The 27,103-nt window shown below is 40.5% G+C and overlaps 2 protein-coding genes across 16 annotated transcripts in view; one reads left to right on the forward strand and one right to left on the reverse strand.

Moving 5' to 3' along the window:
- Nucleotides 1-27,103, reverse strand: part of ZC3H12B (zinc finger CCCH-type containing 12B) — an 83,876-nt gene that overhangs the window by 40,420 nt on the left and 16,353 nt on the right. For 2 of the 10 annotated variants that reach the window (XM_068957234.1, XM_068957230.1), the window contains exon 1: nucleotides 16,398-16,533. The exons of 4 other annotated variants lie outside the window; for them this stretch is intronic. The gene's annotated coding sequence lies outside the window, so the exon portion shown is untranslated. Of the gene's footprint in view, nucleotides 1-4,343; nucleotides 4,717-5,004; nucleotides 5,093-8,123; nucleotides 8,243-16,397; nucleotides 16,534-23,646; nucleotides 23,848-27,103 lie in introns of those variants that run through there. 4 more of the 10 variants (XM_068957232.1, XM_068957239.1, XM_068957233.1 and 1 more) reach the window with 4 other exon arrangements.
- Nucleotides 3,301-19,156, forward strand: ZC4H2 (zinc finger C4H2-type containing). Of its 6 annotated transcripts, none has more exons than XM_068957250.1 (7): nucleotides 3,301-3,580; nucleotides 4,731-4,802; nucleotides 6,670-6,779; nucleotides 11,299-11,470; nucleotides 12,764-12,936; nucleotides 14,095-14,257; nucleotides 15,436-16,398. In XM_068957250.1, the coding sequence occupies exons 3-7, from the start codon at nucleotides 6,706-6,708 to the stop codon at nucleotides 15,547-15,549; spliced, it is 696 nt and encodes a 231-aa protein (XP_068813351.1). In that variant the 5' UTR covers nucleotides 3,301-3,580; nucleotides 4,731-4,802; nucleotides 6,670-6,705; the 3' UTR covers nucleotides 15,550-16,398. The 6 variants fall into 6 exon arrangements, with proteins under 6 accessions (XP_068813351.1, XP_068813353.1, XP_009675591.1 ...); XM_068957251.1 differs by lacking the exon at nucleotides 3,301-3,580 and adding an exon at nucleotides 4,092-4,372; XM_068957252.1 differs by lacking the exon at nucleotides 4,731-4,802.

A 27,103-nucleotide genomic window follows, 5' to 3' on the forward strand; every position in this document is an offset into this window, starting at 1 on the left:
GCAACAGTAGTAAATAGAAACAGCAGTAAAAGCACTTAGAGAAAAACAGACTTTTGCAGAGACCAAATGAATAGCAAAGTGCAGGCTGGAGAAGAACACGGGCAAACCAAAGAGAAAAAAATTATTCTGCTTATCTATGCTTAATGAAAACTAACCACTTTTGTTATTAGAAAACCTCAACTTTTCAAATAACTGATGGTCTGATACTGGGGTCTCTCTTCATTCCAAATTCCCATTTTCTTCACTAGGATTTAAAAGCATTTAAAAAGACAACTAAAGCTTTTACTATGAGGGAAAAGACAACAGGAAGCTGCTGGTCCTGATGTCAACCTTGTGCGCTAAAGAGTTTTCATGACTGACCTAATATCCTGGATCAGTGGAAACAGAAAAAAGAGACAAATTGCATCTTGAGGGAGAGTTTTCAGCTCCTCACGCTGCCTGGGACAGGGTCAGATCTGCATCACATCCATCGATCAGTCAGCGCAATTTGTGTAAGAAAAAGACCATACCACTGAGAAACATTTGCTACCTCAGTTAACAAAGGTTTGCTTAAACATCATTGTTAGGCAATCAGGGCAGCGTAGAAAAGGTATATGCTAGCATAAGTTCTTTGGAGATTGGTGTGGTGACAGAGTTCATAAAAAACTCCAGCAGAATTTGTGTATATTCTACCTCCCTAACAAGAACTCAGGAGAAGGTAGAGGGGATGTCAGCCTGCCACATTCCCTTCTACAGAACCAAATCTCTTTTCTTACACAAAACATTTTGCATGCTGCTTTTTGGCTTTCTTTTTTGTACTCAGTTTCTAAGTAGATTCTTTTGCTCTTCTTTGTTTCAGACCATGCATCTCAGTTCCAAAGGCAGTGAGTGATATTTCCTTTGTGGTTTTAGTTCCACCTCAGTTGAGTGCACAAGAAAAGCCTGTACAATTCCTTACCACGACACTTTACAATTTGCAAAGTTCCTGGCAATATTTGACATAAAAGTGCATCAGAAAATGAATGAGAACACAGCTCAGTTTCTTCAAAAGAAATTACCAGGAGTAGAAGTATTTATGGATAAGTAGGAGTTACCCCTCTGAAGCCTTGGATAGACAAAAATTCCAAATTAGCCTTATTTTCAGATCTGCTTGCCTGCCCTTCTCCCAGCTGCCACTCCATTCTCAGGCCCCATCTCTTGTCCACATATATTCTCCTGGTTGCCTCCCTTATTTCACTCTTAGTAAGCCCTGATGACAGGTTGTCCTTTTCCAGAACACCTTCCTTCACTCTCTAGCCCTCTCAAGAGTACAGTCTCTGGCTTAAGAACCACAGACCTAATGCAGACACCTAAATCTATACTCAAGTATGACAACTCATCCAGTCCTCAGGCCCCTGGCCATGCCTGAGAGGTCACTAAGGAAGGTGTCAAGGAGCTGGCCAATTAATTGTTGTGGCAGGCTGTATGCAGACTGTGGGACAAGGGTAACTCAACCCTGACCAAGTCAAAACCCCTGCCTCACTGCAATACTTGGATTAGTGCTAAGCCACCTTTGTCTAGGTAGTCCTTAAAAACCATGCAGAGATTCCTCCATTCTGTAATCAGATATTTTTACTGATATCTATCTTAACCTTTCTGTATGGCTCATTAAATTGATTACTTTTAGACTTATCTCTCAGCTGAACTAATGGATGATTTGCTATGATAACCCTTTTAACAACTTTTATACATGAATCACAGAACGGCGGCGGTTGGAAGGGACCTCTAAAGATCATCTAGTCCAACCCCCCTGCTCAAGCAGGCTCATCTAGAGTACGTCGCCAGGACCCTGTCCAGGCAGCTTTTGAATATCTCCAAGGATGGAGGCTCCACAACCTCTCTGGTAACTTATTCCAGTGTTCAGACACCCTCACAGCAGAAAAGCTTTTCCTTATGTTCAGATGGAACTTCCTGTGTTTCAGTTTGTGCTCATTGCCTCTCATCCTACTACTGAAAGACTGTTTATTATTATTATGAGCTACATCTATATGATCTTGTTTGTTTAGGACTGCTGTCGGAGCATAAACGACTAATGGCTCACATTGTCTACTTATTGCCTCATACTCCAGTCTGCAAGCTCTCCAGGCACAGATATTCAGACAAGAGGGTACTGGCTTGCCGTTAAGTCTGCAACTGTGGATGCAACTGCCTGAAGACATTTAGTTCTGTTAGCATAAGCCATAACTCAAGCAGACCCAGCAAACACACTGTTTTGGCCATGCTGTCTTGCATTCAGCTGCTTTGTTCCTCAAAACTTTATCGTTCTCATTGTTCTCCTCCGTATTCTCCTCCATTTTTATTTTTCACATCCTCTTTAAAGTCTCAGACCAGACACCAGCAAGTTTCATCAGTGCTGAGTAGAGGTTAGTAAGTACTTCTGATGCCTTCCGCGTAACAGTTCTGTAATATATTCCGGAATAATTGCCTTGTTTTCATCAACCTCATGCTACTGACTTATAGAAGTGGTCCATTATATTCAGTAAGACTGCGGTACTGCTGCTTGTACACACTTACACGTGGAAGTAGATGTTTGTAGGATCCAGTTCCCCTGTTGTCCCTCTAGACCTTGAACTTAACATTCATTTTAACGTACTGACCCTTCAGCCCAGCATGCCCATCAAAGCTGGTAAAACCCAGGGTGACTGGGTATATGGATGAAGGATTAGGAACTTAGACTGTGGATTTCTCAGGGCAGATTGTATAAGAAAATGTCTGAAGTGCTGAGATGTAACTTCTCTATAACTTAAAACATAGTGCTTAGAACACTACAGAAACTGAAGGAAAATAATTACCCATCCGAGGAGGGACTGAGACTCTTCATCAGTCTCAGTAAAATACGCTGATATTCTTGGCTAGACTGTTCTTAGAAAGGCAAATGGTCACTTTTCTTAAGCTAGCAGTTTTGCTCGCATTGTTTTTCTTTTCCATAATTAAAAATGCTATGTATGGTGGCAGAAATCAAAAAGAAAATGCCAAAGAACAAAACGTGTCCCTTCTTAACTCCAGACACCCTCACATCAGTCAGAGCATCTAGTAGAAAACAGCACGGCAGTAATGGCAACAGCAAGCTTTTGAGACTAAAACAAAAGTTTTAAATAAGAACCACAAATTCATCCAACAAATTCTTTGCGTTTATTGCATGATTTTAACTGAACGTTAAACTTTGCACACACCCTCGAAGGAAGCCTTCTGCTCCCTTTGCACTCCTAATAACCTTTGATATAATTAGCTGTGACAAATTGATTTAAAGTGTAGTTGCAGGAAGAGGAGCAGGAAAGCGCTGCTCTGCCTTGTGGGCGTTGTAGTCTTTCTGCTTTCTATCGGGCTGGGCAGCAATGAGGAGCCGGACTCTAAGTCCCATAGCTCCCACTACAGCCTACCGCACAGGCTCAGAGACAATATGCTAGGAGGGGTGGCTACATTGTGTCTATTGTACGTTTTTCTCTCTCCCCCCCACCCCCCCAGCATTTTGTACATTACTCGGGAGGTTTAAATTGGGAGTGAAAAGCATGGCTGATGAGCAAGAAATCATGTGCAAACTCGAGAGCATCAAGGAGATCAGGTATGTTTGCTTTGTGCTGCATCAGTGACATGGAGCAGCTTTCTCTTCGGGGGAGCAGAGGAGTTGCATCGATTTGAAAGTAGCTATTGTGCTACTGAAGAAAATCGCCTCTGGGCTTTATCACAAGAGCTAAAAATACATTTTTCTAAGCAGGGAAGGGGCATCTGCTGCTGGTAATTGGCGGTGAAATGAAATGTGCAGTGAGGGGCAGCGATGGTCGTGGATTTCCAGAGAATTACCCTGGAGTAATAACACCAGAGGGAAGGGTGCGCGACGGGGGGCGGGGGGAGGGGGGCGCTTGTAAATCCTTTGAATTATTTCTCATTCCTAATGCTCTTCGTCGTAAATCTGTTATGTTGGCCCGTTCCCTTCCACCACTCCCCTGACAGGAGCCTTGGCGGGCTGGGAAGGGAAGAGGTGGCACGGGATGCCGAGGACGGACGCGCCTGCAAAGGCGGCGCGGGTACTCGAGCACGGCCGGGCCGGGCCGGGCGCGGCGGAGCGGAGCGGCGCGGCGCGGCGGCACCGGCCGGAGCCCTGCGGCGGGACAGGGCTGCCCGGCGGCCAGGGCGGCCGGTTCCGCGCTGCAGTGAGGCTGTGGCCTGCGGGGGGACGCGGCATTTGTACGTGCGCTGGAAGAGGGGCGTAGCTGAGCCTGTGGAGCGGCCAGTGTCTGCCTGGCTTCTTCTCACCTTCTCTCCCCACTGCCCAAAGGGGCGAGAGGGCTAATGAGGGCAGGGAAACCCAGCGGGAGGTTTCCTACCTGCGGTTTCTGAGGACTGCGCCGAAGGGGTGAGCAGGACAGCGCGTGCCGGGCTGGCAGCGTGCTGCGGGGTGATGGCTCGGAGGCACACTGGCACCGGGCTTCTGTCGTCCCTTCCAGGAGCTGCCGCAAAGCAGGCAGGCAGACGGCTCTCTCCGCTCTGCCGTACAACCAGATATACCAGGAATTTGTACAGTGTCCTTCGTAGTGAATCTCAGGGTGCATGGCGGGGGTGGGGCGTCATGAGCAACAACGCACGGCATTGTGTGTGCCCACGTCGGGGGGCGGGGGGGGGATGTGCTTTGCCGATCTTTCAACAGGGCATTTACGCTCCTCGGCTTAGGTCATTGATACTCTGGCTAACCCTGAGCTGTCTGCATTTGGCAGGTATTTGTACATTTAAAAGCCAAGACACGTTTCAAAGAAAGTGAGGGCAGCGATTGCGGAAGTGGCTGGAAGGTGCAAAGCGGCTCGCGGCGGGTACCCCCAGCGCGGCGGCGGGCAGCGTTTCGGGCCGCGACAGCCGAGAGGGATCATCGGGGGGACGGGGCGGGCGGGGACAAAGGCGCGGCCGCCCGGCAGTGCGCGCAGCCGGCTCCCGGCGAGCAAGCTGCTGGCTCGTCACGGCACCTCTAACAACGCCAGAACTGCAATACTTTACCCGTGGAAAGAGGTAAAGTAGGCAGCACTGCAAGGGTCCCGTCCTCCTGCACGCAATGCCACGAGCGTGAACAAAGGTCAGGCCAAAATACGTACGTCTGGCATCCTAAAACTGTTTATAGAAAGAGACGAGACAACACGCGCTACGCAGAGTAAGAACAATGCTTTTCTACTAAACTATTGAGAAGGTCTATTTCAGAATACCACTCTAAATATAGCCAGTTACAGTCCGATGTGCAATTATTATAACATCGAATTTAAATATCTGGTTAAATTATCTTTTCTGCGATAGCAGCATCCTGTATTTGGATATTTACGGTACATTCAGTTTTCTGATAATATATTCAAAGGTGACATTTAAATTGTAATTACCTAATAATTTTTTAATATTAGTTTATGATAAAAGGTACTGTAAAGGTAAAGATATCAGTTTTATCACACAATTAAGTTTCAAAAAGGTTGTTTGAATATTTTTAAATACAAAAAACTATGTCAAAAAGCCAATCCTGCTTGCCATATCTATGTCAATTTTGAGTCTCATTTAATAAAATGTGACCAAATAAACTACTGACTTTTCACCCTCCCAATTTTTTAAAAGGCGTTTGCATTCTATGCAAAACTTCCTTCAAAATAAATATAAGAATTTCTTATGTTTATAGGCCAAGTGCATCTTTGACAGATTTGCAGACTATTTTAATCTACACTTCATGTATTACTCTACAGGCAGAGGTGAAAAAAGCCCTCACAATTAAAAGAAATTACTTTTTAAAAGCTGTTCTCTATCATTTATTAAAGGCATTTCAACCGGATTTTTGAAGGAACTTTTGGAATCTGATTCGGCAGACCTATATATTTGTATATATTTATATATATCTATATATAACATATACATGTATATTTTATATATAAAAATGAAAAACTTTTAGCCAGTATTTGTCACCACTACACTGCAGTAGTCAGACTTCAAATACTGCAGTTAGTAAACACACGCATAAGCCCCAGTTCCACAGAATTAACCACAGTCATAAAATTAGGCAACTATGTAAAGACTGAAGCTCAGCGTTCCACCTGGAAACAGATACAAGAGAATGGGAGTGAACTTACTCATGACAGATGCTATAGTTTTATTGCTTAATGTCCTCTCGAGACTCACTTAGTGACTACTGTAGTCGGTGTGGTGTAAGAACTTAAATAGAAAAGAATGTGAGGGCAGAGTTCATTAGGTAGTCTTGTTTTATTTTAAAACATTACTGTACGTTGCCTAATACTAACAGAAAGAGCTTTAATCTGTGTGCATTTTTTCTTTTCTAATATCAAAAGCAAATTGCTTGGATTGAAACAATCCCCTGCAAATCATTTGCTGTAGCAATTTGGCAGAGCAGGGCAGCCAGTGACTAGTAACAGGGAGGAAACTGATCTATTTCCATTGTCTTAGGTGAACACATGCCATAAATAGAGAAAAGGAAAGGGGGAGGAAACTGGGGATAAATATTCCCAGTTATATAGTCAAAACTGTCATTACTAAATAAATGTTTTAAGTAAATGGGAACAATGAGACAATAAAGCAGGGGTTGGGGGTTGGACAATATTTTTAGTAGGATATTAAAACATTTTAAATGAAAGAGAATATCTATTTTATTGGTATAAATCTAACAATTACTTTCAGGCTATTACTTTTAGGCTATGTACCATTGCACAGTAAATGACAAAACATGCCAGACAAATCATTCTCCACAAATCCCATCTCAAAATTTACTTCTTCATCTATAAAATCAGGTAGGCATAACTCATATTTGTTTTTGTTTAAAGCTTTTTTTTTTTCTTCCTTAAAATCATACAATGTGTATTTTAAAAAAGTTTGGATATATATCACCCTTTGACTGCGTGATTCATGTCTTTGTCTCCTTACTTTTGATTCTGAATCTGCTAGAGCAAACTTCTGTATTTGTGGAGTGAGTCCTATTAAATTCAGCAGCACTCAGCATAGATTCATGGGTCACAATTATGGCTACGGTCATGGTACCTTTTATTATAAACTCTTCTGGGCAGGAACTGCCTTTTATGTGTAACAAAATGATGGGTATATTTTGGATTTCACTGCAAAGCAAATGATTTGACCTTCATTGGCTTTATTTATTGCAAGTTTGGAAAGCCAAGCACTTGTGTGAATCTGTACAAAATCTGGAAATAATACTCTGAGAATCACAGAGTGTAATACCAAATGTTTTAAATTTCTTTCCCTTTCCCTCCCCAAAGTACCAGACGCAGTTATCTTCCAAAACATTTAAGACCTGTTAGTACGCAATAATTGCTTTCCTGCATACCCCTAAATTTTCTGCAAGCTAAAGGTAAGGGTGGGATAGTTTTCAGACTGTTTTCGCTTTGTTTTCAACCAATTTCCTACTAACAATGTTTGAGTCATGCAGATAAATGGCACTGTTGATCCTGAAAGCAAAAACTAAACCAACTTTTATTATAACTTCCCAGGTTTCACCATGATAGTTTTGAAAACTCTTAAGCAGCCATTAATCCTTCATTGAACAATAAACTTTGACTTGGATCATTAAAGCAGCTGCTTTGCTGTCAAGATAAGCATTGCCTGAGGCTGCAAAGACAAATGCGTTCAGGTGGCCATCCGTTTTAACAAAATGATCTTTGGTTTTACTAGAAGACGGTTTTTATTAATACATTAGCTCCAGTCCTAAGAGACTTAAGCATCTCGAAGAAAGACCGAATTTTCACGTGCCTGGCTCTCAGGGCAGAAAAAGCAACCCTATACAAGGTACTTCAGGTACCTGTATTATGAGTGGAAAGTGTTATCCACACGAGTAATGAAGCCCACAACAGCCAGGCTGGTCTGCTGTGAGGCATCTAGGGCTGGCAGATGGGAATTGCTGGAAACAGGAGAGACTCTCCCATCACTTATGTCTCCATCCCCTCAATACTCAGCAAACTGAACCTAAGAAAGGTAGGCATCTGTGCACTTTCTGAAAAAAAAAAAAAAAAAGGAGCAAAAAGACAGGTTGTGAGAATGCCCCCACATCCTTTTATACCACATTTCAGCTGTTGGCTGATTACAACTGTTGCCTAGAAAACAAAGGAGCTAACTTAAGTTCCTACCTCTGCTTGATGGAATACATGTTCCAGTGTGCACCAGGCACCAGACTGACCGCGATTCTGGATTATTCCTGCCAAGTCTGTCATTGTGCAGAAAAGACTTGGCTTCATCTACTGAGCCACTGAAAGGACAAAGGAGAGAGAAAGCAGAAGGAACTTCACCCTGGAGTTCAGGGCACTCAGCTGCAGGAAACAGACTGGTGTTCTGGCCTCTGTTTAGAGGATCTCCAAATCTTATCTAATCTAGCTTAGGACTTAAATTCTTACCTACTGACTGCTTCATGTAAAGCATGCTACAGAAAGTAAGGCTACTATGCTGTTCTTAGTATTAGCTGTAGTTGCATTCCCGTTATCATTCCTGTTTATGCTGGCATATGTTCTAAGAAGACTTAGTGCACTGAGTTTTTCAGGAAAGTTAGGTAGAGGTTTAGCAAACCTCAATCCTGATGGGGCTTTATTGTGAACTAGCTAGGCCCCAAGTGGCTCAGTTTGATAAGAGTTTTATTAGATCTAGTCACATATAGTTGTACAAATCCAGTCTCCCGAGGAATTTTGGAGATAATTTTCAAGTTGTCTGTGGAGTATGAGCGCCTCCAGTGTCAAGCGGTGTTTCAAGATTGCAATGCTAGACTTACATACCTGATTTCTATCTATATCCAGGTCCAGTCTACATTTCATTCATAGAAACTTTTGCTAGTTGACTTATTATTCCATCAGCCATTTCTAATAAATAGTGAGATATGGACTATTCAGAACTGGAAGGCCTGGGTACCTTTTAAAATCAATGTATATTCACTGGTATATAATTCATATTTTCTACAATAAATACATACTACATGAAAATGTGAACTCTACGATGAACTACAGTGCAAACATAATAACTGTACTTACCAAGTGATTTTTATCAAATCTGGGTTTAAATATGTGTCCTCTGTAATATCTATAAATGTCTTTGAGCAACCTCTGACAAGACCTTATTTTGTCACTGACTTTTTCTGTTAATATATTTGGTCTGGTGTTTCTGTTCTTCACAGCCCATTACATGGGCTGCAATCACTGACAACAGTAACCTAGATCTGTTAAGACTTATTTATGTAGAGGAAAAGAGTTTTACTGTTAAAGAGGGAGAGGGTGGCAGAGGGTGAGCCTCAATCAAATGAAGACAAGAATAAAAATCTATACAGATACCTGCCACACACTTTAAAGAAGGGCCCTCAAGCTAGCTCTAGAATTTTTTTTTTTTTTTTTTTTTTTGGAATCTTGGTTACAGTAAGTCAGAGAAAACAAGAACTTTAAGTCATTTTCCTGAAGCAGTTTCAAGCCAAGGATAATACAGAAGACCTAAGATGATGCTGTATGATCAGCATCAAGATGGGACCTCACCACGAGTCAGACAGGACAGAGGGAGCATTTCCACTTGTACTTTTGATGCAGCCATGCAGATAATCAGAATGGTCTTCTAACTCTGCAATTTGATACAGGAAGAGCGAGAAAGGGTATCCTTATTAAAGTATACGCTCCTATGCTTACATACAATGACACCAAGTAAAATCATTCATTTCTGAGTGCTGTCAGAGAAGTTACAGAAAAAACCCTTGGGGACTTGGGATGGAACATTTGTAAAGGGAACAAATGCTCCACAAAAATCTGGGAATCCCCTTTCCTAGAGACAGGTATAGACCAGCTTCCTGCAGGGTGTTCAGCGCCTCCAGCTTCCATTAAAAGCAACCACCCTGCCGCTGTTCTTAGTTCAGTGGGAGCAAGTCGGGGCCTAGTGGGAAGGGGAATCACACACCATCTTCTAGAGGTAGGTCTTGCATTGCTAAAATTGTATTGCTTTGCATTGTTGATAGGCAGCCTCCTATAATCTACGGAGTACATTTTATAATCAGCTTTGCTGCTTCCAGTGAACTTAAATCAGCCTTATCCCCGCTCTGCATGGGGATAGGAATAGGACATTTAAAGATAAAAGCAGATGACTTCTTTCCCTGCCCCTCTTACGTCATGCCTGCAGGAAGGCTACTGTGTTATTTAATACTGCACTTGGAACCAAATCTGGCTTTACTTGTAGTAGGTGTTATGTCACTAAAATGGAGTGCTACCTTCTTGTTTTGTTCAACACAAAGTGATTCAAGGAGCCCTGGAGCTCTTTACTATATACCTGAAATGCAACACTGCAGCCGCTTGTCATAAACATACAAGGGGTGTTGACACACAGGTTACTGTGTATCACGTTCTGAATTCCAGTACAGGAAAAATAACCAAGGCCTTTTCGTTAGCTAAATCACAGGAACAAGACTGAAAACAAGAACAGTTTGTTTACTCTATTCAACAGTTCGGCTAAGAGTTGAAACATAACAGTAGTAAACTGCCTTGCTGCTTAAAACTGTCTGATGACTGAAACACACACCCTCTGACTTTGAGAAGAGAGATACAGACTGGGCTTTTAAACATTTTTGCTATAGAACTATGGGTTGCCACAAATGAAAAAGAGCAAACAAAACTGGAATGCAGGATGTAGGCAGAAACATTTACACATATTTGAACGGTACTACAGTTTAGCAAAGAACAAAAAGAATGCAGCTACCTGCAGGTGGGATGTTGATGGTCAACGTCATCTGAGTTTTTACTACTCCGATTAGTCATTGCTTTATGCAATTTTCTTCATTTGAAGCTGAAGTTAATATTTTGGCAGTTCAGATTATTGTTTACATAGCTGCAGTCACCGTATCTGATACTACAGTCACTTGCATTTCACACTCCATTTCTCAGACCCAGTTTAAAAACAAAAATAAACAAATATAAAAATCCCAGATTTTCCAGATTTCTCCTTTTTGGAATTAGGCAAAATCTCAACTAATCGATGCAGTAAAACTCTATTGGTACAACTTGTCTGAATCTAAAATAACTGTTAAAATTTTTAAATGATGTGTTAAACTGATAATTCAGGGAAGTACAGTAAAACCTAATAGCACCGAAAAGTACAGGAAACCAGTTGGGATTAGAACCCAGTTCTCTCATTGCACCTCATTCTTTCTCAGCCATACTTAGTTTCACCCTTGTCTATTACTGCCACCCCTTGCTTTCATCTATTCACATATAAAGTGACATCTGGCAAAAAGATTTTGCAGTGACTTACTGTTGTCCCTCTATATTTGTAATTACCACTGGGATGCAGGAATAAGACTTTGCAGATGGAAAAAATAAAGGCACGACTGAAAGCAGAATTTGAAGCCCTGGAGTCTGAGGAGAGGCACCTGAAAGAATACAAACAGGAAATGGACCTGCTGCTGCAAGAGAAGATGGCCCATGTGGAGGAGCTGCGGCTGATCCACGCTGATATTAATGTGGTATGCAACAGTCCAGCTGTGGACAGTCTGACTAAAATACAATTGTATATGAATCATTCCACAGGTTGTGGAATTGTGCACATCACTTAATTATCAGTGGTTCAATAGTCTGGACTTTACAACACCATCCTAGGATCCTGCAAAGAGAGCCAAGTAAATTTACCTGAGGATCATTGTTTTTTTCCTATCTGTTGTGCAGAACATTTTGTGATGTTGGCATAGGAAGGATTTGCAAGAAGGGGATAGATAACCAAGCCCATTGTTGCTACAACTTTACCGTTAGCTATAGTAAGTTAATGCTGGCTGTTAGTCTTTTTGCATTTAACACCTGGAAGCAGAGAAACTTTGGCAGCTTTAGGTTGGAACTTTCTGGAAGAAAAGGGATTTGGGGAAAATACATTATGTTTGTAAAGTTCTTAGCAAGAGTCAACCATGATCACGGAGTGGAACCACAAACCATTACCACAGCACAGTGAGAAGCACCAGACTGAAAGGAACTAATACAAATAAGAGAAACATGGTTTAAAAACAAGGAAGATAAACTAATCAGAGGGGCTAAATGGGGAACGTATTTTAAAACCTACGATTTTTACTTCATGTTAGGGCACTTACATGTCTGTACAGTGGCTTCTAGCTCAGAAGGTATCTGTGCTTTGCACCAGAGGAAAAAAGCTCCCACATCATAAGCAGGTATAAGCTATGTACTGGATGTGCAGACTGCATTTATTTATTACCTGAATTTTCTGTCCCCCTGCCAACCAACTGCATAACCTCTGTCTCAGTCTCTGTTTCATCCTCCCCTCTTTTTCCTATCATATTATCTTTCTCTCTGCTGCTTTTCCCATTTACTGTGCTAAGGGAAGCAGGAACCTTTTACTAGCTTGTTAGTTAACTTCTAACTCACAGTGTGTTTTGAAACGCAGAACATGAGTTTATTCTAGTCTAGCATATATTTACCTTCCATTTTTAATGCCCCTTGAGAGTTTTCCATAGCTCCTCCCTCGCTGCCCCAGGTACAGTCTGTCTGCCTACTCTTTCTATTGTTCAGAAGAAGGTACAGGTTGAACGTACCTTTTTTATGAAAATGTCTCCTGTATATCACTTGAAGTTGCTTATTTCTTTGCCCAGTTCTCACCCTCCCAGTATATTACTCCCTGTTCGACTACTGCATTGTCTCCAAGCTCTTCCAATTTGAATGAGAAAATCTCTTCTTTCTGATGCACAGCCTTCTGCTGAATTAGAGAGCTATTAAAGGAACGGTCCTTTAAAACCATGTCCACCCTCCTGTTTCAGATGGAGAACACTATCAAGCAGTCTGAGAATGATCTCAACAAGCTACTGGAATCTACTCGTCGCCTGCACGAGGAGTACAAACCCCTGAAGGAGCATGTAGATGCTTTACGGATGACTCTGGGCTTGCAGAGGCTGCCAGATCTTTGTGAGGAGGAAGAGAAACTGTCCCTTGAGTAAGTCTCCAAAGCAAACCTTATCTGGCCTTACACCTTCTCATGATTCTACTGGTTATTTTGTCATTTTACTTCTGTTGGCAGGTGGAAGAAAGAAGAGGTAAGCATGAAAAGCAAAAGTTAACAAAAAGGGGATGTGGGAGCACATGTATTTGTGAACACTCAGCTTGAATTTGTTGTAAGTTAAATTTAGATTATTCTAAGCTGCAAACTCCAAATCTAACATGCAAACATCCAAGGGTGTTTGGTTCTGTAGCTTTTTTGTATCTTATGCTGCCTTTTCTAAAAGTATTTTTTTTCCTGAAAATAATCATTTGATTTGCTTGTTTAGCAAGCATAGATATGAGGCAATACAAGAAAGGGATACAAAATAATTACTCTTCTGTTGGTTTGTGCTACTCTTAGAATTTTTCTTTGTGCTACATATATGCGGTAGTACCACTTAGCACTGTTTAGCCATATACCTCTGACTGACAGCAAGTGACAAGTTACCCTGGATATTTAATACATTTGGATAATGCCCTAAGTTTTATTTTTAGGGCATAACCTAGGTAGGGTAGGATAGCAGAATTAGCTATTAGTCAAAGAATAGTGTCCTTGGTTTAAGAGATCTGTTTTAAATGCAAGTGATGGTTTTAGAAACCTACATTTCTCTTTATGTCCAATACATTTGCCATCATTTTAACTAATATACAATTTTAAAGCTTGCTTTTGCATTTCTTATGGAATTCTGTTTTCCATACAAAGCAGCTTGGCACTACATGGAATGTATTAATCCACTTCATTAAAAAGTTAATAATTTTTAATAAAATAAAACGTAAAAATTAAGAGTTTTACTGAAAGCTGTTAAAGAATACATGAATATATGGTGTATTTTCTAGGCTACCAGATTTATATTTAGCTGTAAATGTACATGCCTTAGAAGCCAACAAGCATTGACATTCTTCTGGAATCCAGCTGAAGTGTACAAATGCAGAGGAAAATATCAGCAATTTTATTTAAGAATTAGTCCAAGAGTCTAAGTGTAGGTCATTTGACTCTAGTGGGGAAGGAACATGATAGGGAAATATGATCCATTCGTTTTTAACACAAAATATCTCTCACAAGCTAACAGAATAGTCCAAAAAGCGGTTATATTTTTGGTTTGTTTTTGTCTAGTTACTTTGAAAAGCAGAAAGCGGAATGGCAGACAGAACCACAGGAGCCTCCCATCCCAGAGTCTCTGGCTGCAGCTGCAGCTGCTGCCCAACAGCTGCAAGTGGCTAGGAAACAAGATACCAGACAGACAGCAACTTTTAGACAACAGCCACCTCCAATGAAGGTCAGGAGATGGAATGTGCTGGCTTTTCTCTTATGTCATCGGAATATACTATGCTTATAAAGTTTAGTATATACAAAAAGAAAAAGTGATGGGTACTGATTCTGATTTTCCTGTAGTGGTTCAAATCAATAGCAACCCCAGTAAATTTAAACTAGTAGCCCCAGTCATCAAGGGTTGAGCATAAGGCTTTGACTCCCTTATGACTTATGAATCTCCATCAGCAGAGATGCCGCCAGTTTTTGGCCCTCTTGTGTTTCACATGGAAGAAAGGCACATAAGGAAGAAAACACTGGACTAAAACGAAAAAGAAAAAGCAGCAGCTGGGAGTTGATCCCAAATGGATTTATAATAGAAGCAATGCATATATTTTATGAGGAGGAGTGACTATTGGTGTTAGAGATTACCAGGAAAGGTGATAGGCTCTGCACTTCTTGGTATCTTCAAATCAAAGCTAATATGAGGATTTTTACCTAACTGTAAGTGCACTTAAGTGAGGCGTACTACTTTAAACAGCTATACTCAGCTCCTTCTGTAGTTAGTAGAAAGAGCTAAATAATTGCAGAGGGAGATTCATCACACCCAAGTTCCAAAGATTCACTGACTGGAGAGGCAAACTGAGGTAAGTGTACTCCTTACTTAGGTGCTTAGTATCTAGAGGTAGGTGAGATGAAAAGCCTTTCTGAAAGCAACATATTTCAGTCAAATGGAAGTCAAAGGGCTTAGTGTGAAGAAAAGGATGGAGTTCTGTATCTTATGTTCAGTATGTGGGATTCATCTAATCACCCTTCCTGCCTTAAATTCTGTGAAATCTCCTTGCTATAACTTCATGCCTTCACTATAACTTCTCTATCTAGTGAAAAGTATTCCCCATGTAAACATCTTCAAAACATGTGAAAAATTAACAAAATGGAATTTAATATCAAAGTTACTGATACAGGCCTGAACCATCTGTTTGCTGAATGTAATTTTAATTCAGTGAAATATTCTGTTTTTTCAGTTGGCCTGAAGCTACTGTGCAATCCAGAGACTTAGATATAAAATTTAGCACCACTTTGTCTTTGAAGGAAAGAGGCCTTGGTTATTTTTGCTGTACTGGAAACTAGAATATGATATTCAATAACCCATGTGTCAACAGCACTTAAAAGCTTATAACAAGAGGTTGCAATGTTGCATTTCAGGCATGTTTATCGTGTCACCAGCAAATTCATCGGAATGCACCCATATGTCCACTCTGCAAAGCAAAGAGTCGATCTCGGAATCCCAAAAAGCCCAAGAGGAAACAGGATGAATGAAGAAGAACAGAAGACTGAGAACCACACATGTGACCAGTCCCAGTACCCTTCCAGTAGAACTGTAAATGTAGCCAGACTTTATTAAGTGCAGACGCAAGTACAACCTACCCATTGTTTTCTATTTAATGTTATGTAAGCACAATGTTTCTGTTCTATCTTAAATTTCCTTCCAGTCCTTGAGATTTGGTTTTAGGAAAAGAAATATTAATGGTGCTACAGTTCAACATTTCAAACATTCCATCTTTCGGAGTCCTAAAGAAAAAAGAATTCTACTATAAGTATCCTAAATGCCAGACTATTCCTATAGGCCAAATGTAATGACTATAAATTCTTTTATGACCTCTTTTTTAAAACAGATGTTACTGAAAGATTATTCTAATTTTCTCCTAATAACAGGAGACTACTTGAACTGCAGAAAACAGCAGACTGTCTGCCTGTTTCACTAAAGAACAACTTATTTACCTGGCTAGTAATACTACACAGGCTTGAGTATCAAGTAGAACTGTTTTTATAATGGACATGTTTATGAAAAAAAAGATTTAGATATACAGGAAATCAGTGCATTAAGGACACAAGTGATTTTTGATTTACTGGAGTTTGATCGTACTATTCCTTCAAATTTGGCTTAAAATTTGGAAGGTGTATCAAGTTGTAGGATGTGAATGAATTACTAAAAATGTCATAAATTATGATGCGTTACCATCTTAACGTTGTATTATTTTCAGCAGTCAGAAGACTAACTGACTTAAGCGTAAGGCTCAAATGAACTGCATTAGTGGTCTTCCTAGGATCTATGGCCAACAAGCTCACTATGGTTCTCCAGGGATCACACATCAAATAACCCATACCTCTTTGCCTCTGTAGCTGCAACATCAGCCATTCTTCATGTCTTCTCTTCCTGGTTTCTACCACCAAAATCTCCCTGGGCAGACCTATCCTCCAGTGGATCACAGGGAACTTCAATAGCATGCACCAGGAGCAATGTTAACTGAAAATGATACGTTTCATCAGAATAACCTTTTTTTGTCCTCGTCCCCCCATTCTCCTCCCACCCCCACCCCCCCTCCTCGCCCCGGGCAGGAAAACTTACTCGTTGTTTGTCTTTTTGTAAGTCATTTTCAAGCTAGTTTTATTTCAGCCCAAGCTAGTTTCTTGCTCTGCACACGGGCCAGAAGTACCCTGATTAGAGAATCCTTCAGACTACTCACTGTATCTATGTCCTCCCTTTGCTTCCTCTTATGCAACAACAGCTCCTCCAAAGGGGAAGATGGTGGTGACCCAACTACAGAACTGGGGCTTAAAACTTACTGGTTTCCAATTCCAGTTATTGTCTGAACTGATGCTAAGTCTTAAATATTCTTTCCACTAACTTTAGGAGGCAGGGACTGCCTTGTCTAGACTTTTCCTCTCTTTTTAGCCTAATTCTTTCCTATTATGCTAGAGTGGTCCTATCAAGAATCTTGCTTGTTAAAAAGAAGAACAGGGAAGCCCCAAATCTCTGATCAGAAGACTTTATCAAATACTGGTGACCATACAAATCCACATAAAAATATTTCGTTGGCCAAATCACATATATCACAATGAATTTCCCAGCTCTGCCATAAAGTTCATGAGTATTTTATTGAAGATAGTCCTATAATTTACAGCCAATTCTGTTGGTACTGTTCCATTTTAATGTTTCACAGCCAATCAAACATCTCTCAACAGCACAGACAGAACACGGACCATGCGCCCCTGAAAATATGTACAGAGCAGTTTCTGTTAGCTGCATTACTGGGATTCAGTCTCTGTGTTACAGAGAGGATAGCCTGAGACCACATGCTCTCTTCACCAGATGGCAGCAGTACTCTAACTCTGAATCCTTATGCGCATTTCCTAACGCAACTATTGGGTTCTACCTTTGAATATCAGAGTGGCCATACGATGTCTGTCCTGCTCAGAGCATTTCTTACTGGGCTTAGGGAAAATGTGCACAGTTAAGATGACAGCATATAGGTTCCTCCTAATTGCAAGCATGAGAACAGAATACTTCTGATAATGGAGGTGAGTATTTTATTGCAGTGGGTGAATGCTCTGCAATGAAGCAGTGCGTAGAGAATGATAGATTTGTAGAAACTTGGATTTATAGTCTTGAAGGTCCTGAAATAGATGGGGCTAGTCCTAGCTGCTCTCATGTTGCTGCTACTTTCCCAGGTTGCTTATTTCTTGACGATCTCTAGACATCTAAACTGCAGCATGCCTGAGGATGGACCAGTCCGTCCATTTTGTATTTTTACTTTTTAAAAATAGTTTCTTGTGCCCTTGTGTTTAACAAGGTTTTGCCTTTTAAAAAAAGAAATTAACAGCACGTGTTTGTATCAATCACTGACTAGTATTTACATATCTGTTTTCATATCCTTCATGGAGTTGTGCCATATGAATTGTGTGTGTTGCTGAGAAACGGTCAAGCTATTTCAAGGAGACAAAGTCTGTATTATATTTAAAGGATCCTGGGTGGGGGAGGTATCTTTTTGAGAGAAGTGGTATTTCTCTTTTCTCTCACAGATTAATTAAGGAAGTTTACATGAATAGTTTTTCCACATGACAGCCCTCAGCCCTTTTCTCCCAGTCATCTTTCTCAAGAGACTACAGAGATAATTATGAAATATTGATTTTTTTGTTCTTTTAGGCATATGAGGAAGCTGTCTGAAGTACAGCTCTTATCACAAAACTTCTGCATTTTTGATCCATGGAGAACCAACGGTCTTTCCCTTTGCACCTAAGGTTCTTTGAGGCTATTTATTTCTTCACTAAGTTCAGTTTAACAGTCTTACTTGGGTTAAATTCTCTTAATAGTCACACAGAGACCCTTCTCATGTACCCTGAGAGGCTGTTCAAGCTCGAACAGCTTACAAGACTTTATATTACTAAAGTCTGGTGTAACTCTGGCTTTGTCATCCCCTTTGCAATCAGTACTCACGCAACAACAAAATCACTGGATCCTTTTGTTTTGGCTCCTCACTTGCCTAAAAGGACAGTCCTGTTTTTCCTGCAACTGAATGGCAAAGAATACACAAGCATCTCCCTCCTCCTCTTCCCTGACCTCCCCCTCCCCCAGCACGTGGAAAGAGTGAGAACACTGTACTGGGCATAAAGGCTTTGCTATGGAAATATTCGTATCCAAGCTGGGGTAACTCAGTTGCTCAGACTTTAGTGCCAAGCACCCCATTAACCAAACAGAGAAAACACAAGCCAAATTCTAATACTTGCACTTAATGAGTTCAAATTTAGCTTTCTAGACAGCGCACTTGTGATTGACTGAACCTGCCAGTGGTTTCGAGTTGGAGAATTAGATCTACTTTTGAAAGAATAGCCATTGATGTGTTACTTTAAATACCAGACTACTCAAGAAGTTAAGACTTTACCAGCATTTTAAATAAAGAAAAGTGCTTTCCTTTATTTTACGGTTTTCTAATTCCAACCTCATGGCTTTTATTTTAGCATTTAGGTATTTTAGCAACACCTTGAGTTTCACTGACTTCTGTGTTCTGAGTAGTTTACTCCTGTGCCTAGTGATATCTGTTTAACTTGTATGTACAGTCCTTTTTAATAAACATTTGTTTCATGTTAAGCTTTCTTCTTGAAGGATATTTTCACATCTGTTACTTGCTTATGTTACCGACAAGCAGCCATATCCTGAAAGGTAAAACTTAGCTCTTTAATTTTAGATTATGCAATTAGACACACTTCTGTTATATCTTTATAGCAACTTTACGGGGCTAAATATAGGGAAAGGCAAATCTGTTTTAATGAGCTTTGGAAAGTGGTAAGCAGAAAGGAAAAGAAGGTAGTAAGACCAGGGTTTACCTAGCCAAACTTCTCAGTCATATTTCTGGAACATAAATTACTGTGTGCTTAAATATCATGATTTCTGCATCTGCGAAAGAGTCACAGAAACAGTGTCTAACTCCCCAAATCAGGTATTTCTACAGTGAAACTCTTCCCTGCTACTGCTGGCTACTAACACCTGAATTGGACACTTCATGTGAATATAAACACCTAATTTGCCCTTGCAGGTGTCCAGCTGTGAAAAGTCAAATGGAATCAAAAAATAACAAGGAAATCATTTCCTGCAGTGCTACAACTTTACACGTCTGTGCTGCAGTTCAACCACTGGAAAGCTTCTACTGGAGTATTTATTTCACTTTGTGACTGATTTGCTGAGCTTCAGCTTGAACTAGTTTCCAGTCAGTACAAACTAATTCAAAATAAGGCACTCTTAAATTAATGCATTCCAAACTCAGCTTTAAAAAATAAGAGAACAAGTCTTCTTCAGATTGGTTTCAGTTTAAAGAAGTCATACCCAAAACTTACTTTCAGGTGCTATTTTACCAAGGGGCCAACAAAAGGGCATATTCTGCACAGTTCCTCACTGCTGAGGACCTCCTGTTCTGTTTTGCTTTCTAAAAGAAGCAAGAGGCACGATTCCCTCTTTGCTTGAAAGCAGGGGATAGATGTCTTCCAGAGAGTCCAGCTTTGCCATTAAGAGATGGTATCTTCCAATAGTGCTTCCTGGAAGTTACTTCTCTCATTAAAGTGGTGCCAGAGGAGCTTATGGGAGCACTCCCTTACCCAGCTGTTATCAGGAAAGCTCGCAGATGACGTATGCTGTGAGCAAGGGAGGTAACCTGCTACATGGGAACAAAAACAGCTCTGGCAAATAACCTATTGCGTTGGCACACCTGGATTCAGAGGAGAACATCTGTCCCGGACCTCAAAGGCCTCAGACCCTGAGCTTGCTTAAATATAAAGAGCATGACTAAGCATGTCTTGAAACACACAGAAGCCACAAAACCTAACCATTGCCCTAATCCTCCCTTGTACCATGACAGCCATCCCAAGATAAAAGAAAAAAGTGACTTCTATTCATATTTACTACCATCTGAATTGTTCAAGCTTTGAAACATCCTGCACTAATCTCAGCTCATCCAACTGCTCTTTCCAGTTCCATAATCCTAACCCCAAATATAACTCTAACATAAGTCATAAAGCTAATGCACTCATACCTTCCTGAAAACTAACACTGAAATATCCCCCACAACTGACATGAGCCTCCATTTTATTTTCTTGAACTTAGCGAGATCCTGTAGTAAAATGAGCTCCCAAACCCCTGATCTTCCTAACTCTAATATTAAAAAGTACAGCATTAAGTTTTGCCTACTAATACATTTCAAGACAAAAGGTTAATAGCTGAAGCCTGCCCCAGCCTTAAACCCACTCCTTCAAGATTTTTACTGTACAACAATGAATTGGGCTCCTCGGCCTCTATTCTCACTAAACTTAACTGTAAGTTCCCTCTCTTCCCAGGAGCCAGGAAGAGAATGAAAGATCAGTGATATTTACTCATTTGTGATAATCTAAAGATCTTCAGTGTCTTCCAGCACCTAAGTTGTTCTACTTCAGTATTTCCCAATTCTTAACTTTAACCCCAAATCTGACCCTCAGCTCATCCTGAAAAAATGTATATCTGAGCTAGGGAATTGAGAGGAAGTTAAGTGAAGCACTGAAGCAAAGAGGTACATTAAAAGGTCAAAACAACCCCCAATTATCATGGCTACAGATTCTAACAGTATTTTTATTTTATTTCATAGAATCATGGAATGGTTGATGTCGGAAGGGACCTCTGCAGATTGTCTAGTCCAACCGCCCTGCTCAAAGCGGACTCAGCTGGAGCTGGTTGCTCAGGACCTTGCCCAGTCTCCGGGAAACCTGTTCCAGTGTTCAGTCACCCTTACAGTAAAAAAGTTTTTTCTTATGTTTAAATGGAATTTCTTGTATTTCAGTTTGTGACCTCTTGTTCTTTCATGGAGTCTGGCTCTGTCTTCTGTACTCCCTGACACCAGGCATTTATACGCATCGGTAAGATTCCCTCTGAGCCTTCTCTTCTCCAGGCTAAACAGTCCCAGCTCTCTCAGCCTCTCCTCTCCTCCCGTCCTTTAGTCATCCTTGTAGCCCTTTGCTAGACTTGCTCCAGTACATTCACGTCTCTCTTTTACTAGGGAGCCGAGAACTGGACACAGTAGTCCAGATGTGGTCTCACCAGTGCTGAGTATACGGGAAGGATCACCTCCCTCACCTGCTGAAGACATTCCTCCTAATGCAACTCAGGAGGCTGTTGGCCTCCTTTGCCACAGGGCACACTGCTGGATCATGTTCAACTTGCTTCCACCAGAACCCTCAGGTCCTTTTTTGCCAAACTGCTTTCCAGCCTGTCAGCCTCCAGCTGGTGTATAGGTGTATAGGATTATTCCTTCCCAGATGCAAGACTTTGCACTTCCCTTTGTTTTGCTTCATCAGATTCCTGTCTACCCATTTCTCTAGCCTGCTGAGGTCTCTTTAGGATAGGTCTGATTGCAGCACACCTATCCGGTCTATCAACCACTCCTCCCAGTTTTGTATCATATGTAAACTTGCCAAAGGCACACTACCTTCTATTGTCTAGATCATTAATGAAGATGTTAAATAGCACTGGACCCAGTACCAAGCCCTGGGGGACATGGCTGGTGACCAGCTTCCAGCTGGACTTTGTGCCACCAGTCACAACCCTTTGAGCCCTGCAGTTCAGCTGCTTTCCAATCCACCTTATGGTCCACTGATCTAGCCCATACGTCATCATCTTATCTATTAGCACGTTATGGGAGACAATGTCGAAAGCCTTACTAAAGCCAAGATAAACTGCATCCGCTACTCTCTCCTCATCCACCGAGCCAGTCGTCTCATCATAAAAGGCTATAGGGTTGGCCAGGCATGATTTTCACGTCATAAATCTATGCTCACTACTCCCAATCACCTTCTTACTCTTCGTATGTTTGGAAAGGGCTTCCAGGATTAATTGCCCCATCACCTTCCCAGGGTTTGATGTGAGGCTGACTGGCCTGTAGTTCCCCAGAACCTCCTTTTCGCCCTTCTTGAAAACAGGAATTACATCTGATCTCTTCCAGTCCTCAGGAACCTCCTCCAATAACCATGACCGAGTAGTGACAGAATTGCCAAGACTGAAATAAAACAGTTCCCACTGAAAACCATTTTTAGACAGCTTGTTCTTGGTGCAGGCACGATGGAAAAAGGGAAAGGAGAACAAGGGAGCAGTGCTGTACTTTCTGATAAGAAAGCTGATAAGAAAACCATAGTAGAAGCACTACTCAATATGAAGAAAGTCTCTTGTTCTTGTTAGCTTCACTCCTTTCCAGCTCTTAGCTTCAGTGCCCTTTGCGTTGTCAACAAACCAAGGCTAAATGCTGCTATTTTTCTTAACTAGCAGCTTCAGATCTTCTTTGCTCTTCCCTTTTTGCTATACAAGCACATGAGGTGTCCTGTATCAATCTTGCCTTGGTAAGTACAATATCTGGCCTTTCTAAATGAGCTTTGCTCCCTCTAAGTTTTGTAGAAAATCTTGCTGCCATAGTCATTTTTCTTGCTCACTACGGTAACCACTTTTCTGTCTTTCTCCAGTCCCTTCAACAAAAATTGATCCTAAATATTGTCAGCCCACAAAACCAATGACAAACAAAAAAGCATTTAGTTGCTGTGGAAGCATTTTTTAGTGTGAGGTTCTGAAATATTTTGCTAACAGTTAACTACATCTCACAGCACTGTTTCAAAATTAGCTATGAGTTATGATTTTCATCGCACTGATGAGGCAGAAACAAAGGTAAATAAAGATCAAGTCACATCCCAGAATCACATGCTCAGGGTCCATGATTCGAAGGCTTTTAATTTTATCCACTAAAGCAAAGAAAGAGGAAGTATAAAGAGCTCAGGCAACCACTATTTGGAATTGGATTATATAGGAAGAAAGCCCGTGCAGAAAAACTCTTCACTGTATGAACAGAAGTATCCCGGGACATCAGTAGAAAGATGTAGAACATGGAGGTCATGTCAAGGCAGCTTTCCAAAACAAAGCATGAAAATGACTGTACCTGAGATGAAAGTACAATTCAAAATTCATGCAAATTAGACAGATGGCGTAATATCCATCGCAGAACACACTATACACAACAGCAAATCTTATAAAAATGACTATAAATAAACCCTATTGATCATATATTTATTACATACCAAATTACAGGGGAACTATAGTGCAGAAGAACAGCAATATAGTAGCTAAGAGCTGAAAGAGTCCTATTCTGATGAAGGAGGATCTGTATGTAGCCTTGTAGCCAAAATCACACTAAATGACATGAAAGTCTATTACATCTTCGCTAGTGTTAAAGGAGAAAGGTTTATCAGTCTTCCTGAGAAATCCATGCCTGGTATTACCTATGCAAAAGAAAAGGAAAAACAAAAAAATGTGATCTTACTGGGACTTTCATAGTATGCAAGGTATTAGTACAGACTCTTAAGGAAAGAATAATTAAAGACGGAGGTAAATGGAAAACAGGATAAAATGAAAAATGAGCTTAACAAAAGTAAATTATCCCAGACTAACCCAATTCATTCTTTGATAAGAGACCTGATTGTCCAGACAAGGTAAATGCCGTGAATTCCATCTATCTTCATTTCAATAAAACACTTGAAACAGTATCATATGGGGAATTATGACATAAATTGGACAGATAGGACAAGAATTTCTGCTAAATGCTGTGGATCTATTAGCTGAAATGACTGAGGAGGAGAAAGACCTGAACAAACTACTTTATCTCAGAGGACTTTGAGACAGTTATATCGTGCAACGGTGAAAAAGACAAATGTGACCCCAGAGCATATCTGGCAAGATATTTTCAAGAGAAATAATGAAGTATTAATGCCATTGTTCAAGGTTCTGTAAGATATCATTTGCATAAAAGTGTACAACTCCAGTCATCCAAGTTCAAGATAGATGAATTTCAACTGGAACAGATTAACAGAAGGGCTACTATGACCATAGGAATGGAGATCTTGTGTACGAAAGGAGACTAAAAGCCTGGATTGCTTTACTAACAAAATTGGAAGTTAAGACGTGACTGCTCTCTCCAAACACACTAGTGGAATACGTATCAGCGAGAGAAAAGATGGACTTTATCTAAAGGACTATGTCGGTACAAGTACAGACATAAATTTTCACTGAAAACTGGAATAATATTTCCACTTGTGAGAGGCCTTCTAATAGCACAAGGGATACAATATGTAACTCCTTTGAAATGATGCTCGACAAATTTATGAAAGAGATTACAGTATAGCATGCTTTATCCCTGAAATATAGTGGTTTGGATAAGATGACCACAGTGGCTTCTTCCAGCCTTGTGCTCTTGTGCAGCTAATACAGTTCTTTGCCATAGCTAAGATATTAGCTCAGCTTTCCTTTTACAAAGTAGATGCATTTCTTAAGCCACCACTTGAAAACATCCCAAATGTTTCCAAACTAATTTAGCTAGACTTTGCTGGCAACCCTTTCTGCCACTAATCTGATTTTTTTGATCTTGCGGGTTTTCCCTTAGGGCAGGTTTCATTATATTCTAGAATACTTAATGGAAATTACTGTAGTTAAGACAGCAATGCAGTTAATGCAATTTGGGTTAGCAACTGAAACGTGAGGATTTTTAAAGATTTGATCTAAAATTTTCCACATTTATTGTCAGGCCAGTAAAATTCATTCAACTACTTCCAAGCCTGGAGTTTGTGTGCATTTTAACTGCGCGGAAGAAATGCTGCATGGGAAGAACCTCGCCCCTCTTGACTCTGAACTCCCTGAGGTCTTAAGAGTGACAGAATCCACTGCTGAAAGGAAAAGCCTGCTTTCTAAGTAAACGAGGTCTGTAAAACAAGCAATAGTTGCAGAAATTAAAACAGTAGTTTTGAATTTATGAACAAAATGCCCATTTTTTCTTTCTTTTATATGCAGAATAAGAACAGAGTCTGGTGTTCAAAGTGGGGAGGAAGAGATCTGAGAGAACTGGAGGAGATGGAGAAAAACTTGAGGAGAGAAAGCGAAGGATGTTGGAGGATAGTTTACAGGAACAAGTAGAGCATAAGCAACTAGCATAAGCAGAGAGCACAACATTTGCACCATGCTTATTTGTAGGCATTTACAGATAATTTCCTCACCATACAGACACCTCTAAAAGTGACTACAAGGACTGTAAAAAGTTTCAGTGAAATAGGATGAAAGGACTGCAAACAGTCATGTTTTTGTTTTTTTTTAAGAGAGAGACTGACCATTTCAGAAGAAAAAGAAGGGGAGAGAACTAGAAAGGTCATGGAAATTGTTAGTATCAAAGAATGACACATATGGGGGAGAAAAGGTGACAAGAAAGGGGACAGATGTATAAAGAAGAATCAGAGCTGAAGGAATCAAATGACCAGTCCCTACAGGGGAAACATTTACAGCGGCAACAGAGGCACAGAAGTTCAAACAGTGTGGCACTGTCACTAGAGGAGATGGGGAGTCTGAGGTTTTGAAGGCTCCAGGGATTAGTAGTGTGATGGGTTGTACTTGATTATGTTGCTACCCTATGATACAGACAAATAACATAAACCACGTTTTGCCGATGAAAAAATGGAAACTCAGGAGGAGTGATTTGAACAAGATCACACAGCAAAGGCAATGTCACTGCACAGACTGAGGCACAACTCTTTTGACTCCACCTCAAGTTCTTCCCGGAAATTAATAATATTCTTGTAAATTTTGTGTGGAATTGCTACAAAAATCCAGACTGACGTGGAAGCAAAATGATATTTGACAACATTCAGGAAAATATAAATAATATTGAAATTCAGTGAACTGAAAATCACTTGTTTAAGCTCAAAGAAGGTGGTGATCAAACATTATTTTATTATACTCCAGTAAGAAAAAGCCCTACTCTAACAGCAGACTTTTTTCAAGCAAGCTCTCTCTCAGTTTGCTTGTTCTTTATCTTGCACTAGTTTCAGGTTGCCTTTGATAATTCCTCAGTATTACACATAGGATACTCATAACTGCTTGCTCGGATGTTGATTTTTTTTTAAATATACAATAATGTAGAAACTTGCAAATCAAATTACTTTGATAAGATATTGTGCTGCTTCTTTCATTCTTCTTCATAATTTACTCCCTCTTAGCGGAAAATAACTTAAAGTCTTTCCTGCTCATGTACATGCTGGAGATTTTTGACTGACAAAGTGGAGAATACAAAGAAAAACATATCTAAAATCTATGTGACAAGACATCCAGAATAAAATAGTTCCTCATGAAAAATTTATCTTCTTTGGCTATCCCACATGCTTTATGAGACACCAAATGCAGATACTGGTGTCATCTCTTCTACAGCAAACTAACGGTAGGATTTATAGATGTGATGGTTACAGATAATTTTGTATTCATTAAATTCATTAAGAATTGTTACTGATTTGAAAAGGATTAGCTCTTGAACTGCAACGTTTAAGGGTGCCACAACACATGAAAGGGAATAAAGTCCTAAATATTACTAGCCAAACCGCATGGGTTTATGTAAAAAAGAAAAAAATCCTTTCCTTTGCAAAACAAATCGTCTTAAAGCTCTCCTTTACAAGAAAGCTCTGTTTGGCACCTGATGCCAGTTTCCCAAGAGGGCTCATTTGT

Source organism: Struthio camelus, chromosome 11 (assembly GCF_040807025.1).
Source record: "Struthio camelus isolate bStrCam1 chromosome 11, bStrCam1.hap1, whole genome shotgun sequence".
NCBI classification, from domain to species: domain Eukaryota; kingdom Metazoa; phylum Chordata; class Aves; order Struthioniformes; family Struthionidae; genus Struthio; species Struthio camelus.